Below are 8,011 nucleotides of genomic sequence, written 5' to 3' on the forward strand. Positions count from 1 at the left end.
CATCTAGAAAAACACACAAAAAAAAACACAGATGGAGCCCGCGAGTGGTGCACGCGCACGCTTGGGAGAGCAGTCTTCACTTTTCAAGTACTGCACTCGTGGCGCGCCGCTGGTCGCTCCCAAGGTGGATGCTGCCACAAGCACGAGTGCAGTGCTTGAAAAGTGAAGACCGATTGCTAAAGGCCCTCCTAGAGCATCGCATGCGCGCTGCCTAGGCGAGACCTAAAAATTCATACCAATAGACTCTGCACCCAACGTATGGGTACAATGTTGGTCTTGCTAGCCATGTTAATCCTCTGTCAGAAATTAGTATATGTTCAGTTCACTGTATGACACGTGCATTAGTCACAGTACTGCACATAACAATGGAAGTGACGTATATTATGCGCTCACTAACTTCCCAATGTATCAAAACCTATTGGTCTCCATAATTTAAGAAGCTCTTTTTAAGGAACTTAGGCAGCATTCCCTAGCATGTTTGCCTTCATGTCAAAGCTAGATATGCTCACTCAGTTCGAGGAATGAAGCTTCGGAGGAATACTCCCAACACCCCCAACTTGCACCCACAAACTTAGGATTTGCATTTACCAGTGAGTGTGCTAAAGACCCATGCAACACGTCTTCCTGAGCCTCACGTGGCTATCAAGGGAGCAATTAGTAAAGGTTCACTAGACATGCGTTTGGTAATGCTCAGAATGGAGGGGGTTATTATACAGGTGGTAAATAATGTAGTCAAACTGTTTTTCCCCCCCATTTCTGAAGGTTGTAGATGCATAAACTGTCAACATGTCTGGACATAAATGAGAATTCCGTCCTGTGGCATATGAATGTGATGGGCCTTCGCAAGGCGGAGGTATGATGAAGTGTGTGCACTAATCTGCTGCATTGGGCCCAGTGGTATGAAAGCCTTGTGTATAGTGTGTGGAAGGACCATAAATAGGTTGGTGACTTGACAATGCTTTATTGCTCACCTTCATTAGTCTTGGTTTCAGTATTCAGATACTTTGATAAACATTTGTGCTTTCAAGCTAGCATTTCTGGAGGTGCTGAAACAAACCAATGTAAGTGGTGGATTACCTTAAAATTAGTACCAGATTTATCTCTGTAGTGGTAAGGATACTCCTTCGCAATAGCAATAGAGTATCCTTACTGTGAACATTATGGTCTGGCCGTATGTGAACAGAGCATTAGTGTAACCTTGGGAAAGACCACTCCCAACTGTGGCAGGGCTCGAAAATTCATCAAAATGCTACTGGACCTGCAGTACTAGTAACTTGAAAAATCTACTTGACCTAACTAATGTATTTGATCTCTGTCTCTGAAAGCTGAGCACATATTCCAAGATAACAAGATTTAAAGGCATCTTTATTGCTCATTCATTTTTTGAGCAATGAAGATGCCTTTAAATCTTTTCACATTTGCTCTGCTTCCAGAGACAAGCGGTCAAAAGTCAAGTTTGTCTTCCTACTCCCCAGAAGGGCGAGTAGGACCTAAAAATTGCTCGTTCGGATTAAGAGAGCCCGATTCCGATGTCGTTCGGAAGGCCTTCAAATCAGATTTGGCGTTCCCGGATCCGATAGGTAGCCCTCGTTTACGACCGAACCGTACACAGGTCTGAACGACCAAGTACGATGCGAAGATCGCATACACGTCAAACAAATCTTTCTGGCACACAAACCGGTCCATACCACTCGTTCGTAGCCGAATCGTGACACGCTTTGGAGCCGAATTCTGACCGAGCAAGTACGATACACGATTTGGACAGCCGCTTCGCCTCTGTCTCAGAGACGAAAAGGATGTCGAAATCGTCCCTCAGGTGGTGTAGCAGGCCCCCCTTCACCCAGAGGCCTCAGAATCTGTCACAAGGGTGTGCCCATGGGTCCCCCCGGATCCAGGCATGCACTGTGTGGGCACTTTTCCCCCCCTCCATCCCTTTTTGCTATTAGAGTGTGTACGTGTCTGTACACAGGCTCCCATAGAGTTCAATGGGAGTCCGAGCGAACCCAGTCCGCAAGCATACGACTGCATCGTACTCACTCGTTCAGACTCCCGGAGCACATTTCTCTCAGAAATCCCTCCGAATCAGTCGTACGGAGGGCTTTCCTAGCGAGATTGGAATCGGGCCCTAAATCTGGCTCACCATAGTGAGCGGGCAAGTGGATTTTTCGAGGCCTGTGTGGCATGGTTGCACCCCTTCCAAGTTTTGAATGAGTAAGGGCCATCTGTGGCAGACCTGTGTCTGCCAATCTAATTTAGATGTGCAGACATACAGGTAAATTTTCACTACCCATCACCACCTGGAAAACCATGGTGGTACGGGACAGTGATAACTGTCTAATGCCCCCCTTGCCATGGGAGAACTCCCATGGTGAGAGGGGCATGTTTTTCCCACCCAAAGGAAAATCAGACATCTGGATTTTGTTTTAAACTTTTTCTTTTCAATTGATGGATGGCTTCATTATGTTGGAGTAGTGCATCAAGCGTAAAAGGCACTGACAGCAATCACAGTTTCAGCTGCTTATGTCAATGTTTTTGAATTGACCGCCAGCTTTGCATTCATTTCTAACTTGTGGAGTGGAGTAGTCCTACGATGTCAGACGTAAAGTGCTTTGCCAGGGAGAAGGAGTCTTCTTTGTCAGCCAGAAATTTAGATATGAACCTTACAAAGAAATCCTCAAAAAATGTTTTTAATGTGGGTAGTTGCAGATTTTAGGCCCAGCTCAGCTGGCACCTAGGCAAACATGCAAATTTTTAAGAACTACACAACCAGGGGAATCCAGGGGTGCATGGCTTGTGTGGTTTTTACCAGGTAATTTTACCCAGAAGTCCTTGCAAACAAACTTTGATAAACACATTTTTCTCACATTTCTGTGATGGAAAAACCTAGAATCTGCGGAAACCCACAGGTTTCCTACCACGCTAGGTTCCGACACATCTCCCGATAAGAACGGTACCCCACTTGTGTGGGTGGGCCAAGTGAAAGCGACACAAAAGGCCCTAAACTGCAAGGTTGAGAGAGATGCAGATGCTGTATTTGTTACCAAGCTGTGGCGCCACCCATGCAAATCTATGAAACAGAAGTTTTGGGAAACTAGACAACCAGGGGAGTCTAGGGCGGTGCGTGTCTTACGTGGATCCCACAAGGTTTTCCTACCCACAATGCTCTGCAAGCCTCAAACTCTGCTTGAAATCAGGCATTTTTCTTCCATTTCTGTGATTAAAACATCTGTAATCCACAGGAATCCACAAAATGTTGCATTACCCCACTTATGCCAATAAAAACGCATCCCCACTTGTGTGGCTGGGTCTAGTGCCCACTACAGGAATGGCTCAAACCAAGGTCAATGGGAGCCCTGGCCAGGGGACAGTGTTCCACCTGATACAGGAAACCCCACAAAAAATGAATCCCGCAAACTATTGGCCCTGACGAAAGCCAACGACCCGGACAGGGAGCACGTGAGCTGAAACATGTATAACATTTTTATGGTGATCAGTTTTTAACTATGTGAGGCGAGGGACACATCGTACATCTCAATATCACATCTACCTTGCATTTTTAACCTTACCCTCATCTAAACTTTATTAAAGCAGTTTTTCTAGATAAAGAGGTAATTTTAAATGACGATTCCACATTTGGGTCTCAATCTCTCAACTAGAGGTCACCTCCTGGTGGAGGAAATAAGACCCAATGATGACGAGTATGTCGATGGCACAGCAAATACACCATTGACTTAAAATAGCTGCTGAGGGTGCCACAGAAATGTTCCTTTTGAGATCCCTCCAGCTGAGGCTGTCCCACTTCCTACTTTGATTTTTTGCTACAATTTACTTGGAAGCCGAGTGGGATTACAGCCATACAATGCTTCTCTTCCCTCATTGATGAATTTTGATATTGAAACACTTTAGACTTTTCCTCCAAACACAAAAAAAATCTGAGTAAGTCAATGGTAGACCCTTGTTTTCATGTCAGGAAGAACTTAACATTTCCACAGGGAACTAATAATTCTATTCATTGTAATTAATACATTAAAGAACGTCGAAAACTTTCCTAGGATCTAACGAACCAGCGATTTTTCAATTAATTTTCCCCACAAAGGGAGCATTGACAAATTGAGCCTCCCAATTATAAGCATTTTTTCTAGGAAACAAAAGGTATCCTTGGACATAACTTGTAACTCACCATGTGGGCACAATTCACAATTTTCCAATAACTGAGTATATGGTACCTGTGTATCTTTTTCTGGATTGATCATAGCATAGCCGATTGATCACAGCATTGCCTCTCTAGATGCTACTAACCACCAACTTACTAATTACAGTGCCCTAAAATCACAACCAGACCCATTCCACACCCTACTCCCTAGAGACCACAAGGACTATGTAAATAAATCTTTCCCTATCACAAGGCACGATCCCCGACTGCCTAAAAGCAGCTCAGGTATCACCTATACTAAAAAAAAAAAACCTAATGCTGACATAGCTGATCTCAATAATTTCCGACCTATCTCCAACATCCCCCCCCTAGCGAAACTCCTTGAAAAATGCGTTCAGTCCCAACTCTGTGCTCACATAGAGAACTACCAACTCCTAGACCAGCATCAATCCGGCTTTAGGAAGGGGCACAGCACTGAATCGGCTCTCACTCATGTTATGGGTGACATTTTAAAAATGCTCGATCAAAACGAATCCTGCCTCCTGATCCTCCTTTACCTTTCCTCCGCTTTCGACACGGTTAATCACAACAACCTCCTATCCATTCTGCAAAACAGGATGGGTTTTTCCGATTAGGTGCTACAATGGTTCTCGTCCTTCCTCCATGACAGATCTCAAAGAGTCAGGGCAAATCACTCTCTCACCCAGCCCTCTCCAGTACTCATGGGGGTCCCCCAAGGATCGGCCTTATCTCCTATCCTCTTCAACTTTTTCTTGGAACCATTAGCTAACTCACTAAACTCCACGGGTATTCTTTTCCATATGTATGCCGACGACACGCAACTATTCGAAAATCGCATCTCCGGAAAACATCATCTCACTCAACACTACCCTAACGTCTACCCAAAACTGGTTAACTGAGAACCATCTCCTGCTCAACACCTCAAAAACGGAATTCCTGCTCATCTCCCCTCCGAACCACATCCCCAAGCTAGACCTTTGGTTGAGGCACCTCACTGCATTCAACTGCACTCCTCTCATCATACTCAGCCAAATTTCAATGAGTCACCATGGACAAGCACCTGAATATGAAAAATCATATCAGCAATATATGTAAGGGAGCAAACCACTTGATGAGGACACTCAAATATCAAACCGTTCCTTCCACTTAATGATTTCAAGCAGGTGGTACAAGAACTTGTACTGCCGAGGAAAGATTACGGCAGCGCTACCCTATGGCCTTCCGAAATACACCCTGGTTCCACTAAGGGCATCACTGAATGCTGCTGCTAGACTGGTTACCGTCACCAGACGCAATGAGCACATATCCCCAGTCCTAAAATCTCTTAATTGGCTCCCCTACGAAGCACTAATTCAGTTAAAGATTGCCGTTAAGACACAAAGCCATCCACTTCAATACTCCAAGGTACCTGGCGCAAAAACTTCAACTATCTTGTGGTGTAAGAGCCTCAAGAAGCGCCTCTACTTCCCTCTTGAAACCACTTATCCTTAGCAAAAAGAGAACTTGTCACAGAGCCTTCTCTGGCGCTGCCCCAAAGATATGCAACTCTCTACCACCGTAAGTACGCAGAATCCCCTTAACAACGGTGTTCAAACTGGAAGTCAAAAGATTCCTGATGAATAAATTCCTACCGTAAGTGGGCTAGGCTCTCCTGCTCGATTACATTTCCTACTATCATGGTACCATCATTTACTACTATGCCCCCCTTTGCTACCCTTGTACAATTGTCTATTATAACCTTCCATGTTGCATTTGTCTTGTAATCTGCAATCATTCTTGATTTCATTCCTACCCGATGTTTGATTTTGCATTATTGTCCTTCCTTTCCTTCCTAATGTAAAGCGCTCTGATATCCTTACCGGATCTTGTTCGCGATATATAAAACTTTATAAATAAATAAATCCAGATTATAAAGGGGGGAAAAAAAACACCAATGAAAACATTGTTGTGCATTTCCTATAAAGCAGTCACATACATAAAAAAAAAACAAGAACAAATTAGGCAACTCCATACTCTAGGAACCAGGGTAATAGGAGTACAGATAGTAAAGGATTCCTTTCGGATTATTTACACGTGCCTTGATACTACTAACAAACCAAATTAGACTGATCCGCAATAGAACCCTTGACATTAAAGTTTGAAGGCACCGGGACACAATTAGCAGGTCAAGTCCAATCTAATGCAGAACGTGCTACATAATTACCTCTAAACAAAAAGTGATGCTTTATAAAAATATGCTATTGAACCGTTAAAATGGGGTAGCTAGTGAAAAAATTCTAACAATAATTCAAACTGCGCTAAAGCCCCGGGTGAAAATGGAAAAAAGCAGGATTCTTTCCGCTGGAAATAAGCAGTCCGTCTGCTTAGTGTTAATTTTTTTTTTAGTTGTTGCATAAAGTGAAATGACGCTAACACTATGGTTGCCTGTGATTTGAATCCATGGTTGGGTACAATGCACAGAAAACTCCTAGGAATGCTTTTTAAACAGAAACACAGGCACAACAGTAACATTTTTTCATGAACGATTCTGATTGCAAGCACATAGCAGCCTGTCTAAAGAGGCGGCATGCTTACAAAAATAATTGTATCCAACTTGCCATGGCCAGACATGTTGGCTCTGCCAATGATTGATGCACTTGTGATCACCTGCAATCTTTGGACTTAAGTTGCTGTTTTTGTCTTGTCAACAGTGTAGCGGGGGTCACCAGTGGAGTGCAACAGGAACATCCCAGATTAATGGGCTGGCCATAATGTGGCAGCAAACACTTGGGCTCTCACTGTGGACTGCGATCGGCAAATCACTCACCTCTGTAGGTGGACTGGGTGTGTGAGGCGGGCTCGGTGCGGGATCCAGGGCTGCGCGAAGCTGCTCGAGGCGAGCGCGCAGTGTGTGCCGCTGGTGGAAAGAGAAGGCTGGGTGCAGGGAGGCCATGGTGTAGAGCAGAAGCAGCTCTTCGCGCTCCTGGGGGCTGGCGTCCTCAGCGGGGAGACCCGGAGTAGGGCCGGGCAGCAGGCGAAATAGCCGGGCCGCAGCCTCACGGTTCTCAGAGCCCAGCAGCGCAAGGTGCACGATGAGGCGAGCACGGGAGGCGGGTTCGCGAAGCTCGGATTGAGGGTCTCGCGGCTGGGGTCCCTCACCGCCGGGTGGGAGACTGTTAGCACGAGCCTCGGGTTCCCGAAGGTAGTGGCAGTCGCGGCGCGCCAGGTCCTCAAGACATGCGCCCAGGAAGCGCAGCTCCAACGGATTACATAGGCCCAGCAGCCCACAAGCAAACTCGAGACGGCGCGACGGGCCCAAGTTCAGCCCGAACCACTCGTACACCGACTCGCGCCGCAACAAGGTCTCCCCAGGCCCCGCAGACGACTCCTGCTGCCGGTGTTGCTGGCTCTTCCGCTGGGGCAACTTCATCTTCAGCATCCTCGGCTAGAGCGCCTCTGACATGCAGGGCAGGAGGGGGCCCTCTCAGGGGCGGCCCATTCTCTGGGGGTCAGAGGGGAAAAAGGTGCGCACGCCCTCGGCTCGTGGAGGTCGCACTGTGACGCCCGGTCGTTCTGTGACGCCGTTGCCGCTTTTTAGGGTTCACTGAACAGCAATTCCGCCACTGGACTCTGCTGCTGGGAGAGCACAATCTGCGTAAGACAGGCGCCGGTCTCTCCCGGCCTATCAGAGTTCTACGGCGCTGTCAGACGTCATTTCGACCTGCTTCGTACGACGCCTCATGATTGGACAAAAACTGTAGAGGTAGTAAAAATGGACTAAAGTACAATAACACGGAGAGTCTTGCTTCCGAACGCATCGGCCATGTTATAACGGACTGTTTTCGAACTTGTGGAAAC

General features: G+C 46.4%; 1 protein-coding gene across 2 annotated transcripts in view; it reads right to left on the reverse strand.

Annotated features, from left to right (window-relative positions):
* ZCCHC2 (zinc finger CCHC-type containing 2) overlaps positions 1-7,810 on the reverse strand; it is a 233,224-nt gene extending 225,414 nt beyond the window's left edge. The window contains exon 1 of one of the 2 annotated variants that reach the window (XM_085606904.1): positions 6,981-7,810. In XM_085606904.1, coding sequence (XP_085463030.1) covers positions 6,981-7,592 — 612 coding nt within the window. In that variant the 5' untranslated portion in view covers positions 7,593-7,810. The remainder of the gene's footprint in view (positions 1-6,980) is intronic. The other variant, XM_085606903.1, reaches the window with a different exon arrangement.
* Positions 7,811-8,011: the final 201 nt, after the last annotated feature.

The sequence above is a fragment of the Triturus cristatus genome, chromosome 5_2 (genome assembly GCF_964204655.1).
Source record: "Triturus cristatus chromosome 5_2, aTriCri1.1, whole genome shotgun sequence".
In the NCBI taxonomy this organism is placed as follows: domain Eukaryota; kingdom Metazoa; phylum Chordata; class Amphibia; order Caudata; family Salamandridae; genus Triturus; species Triturus cristatus.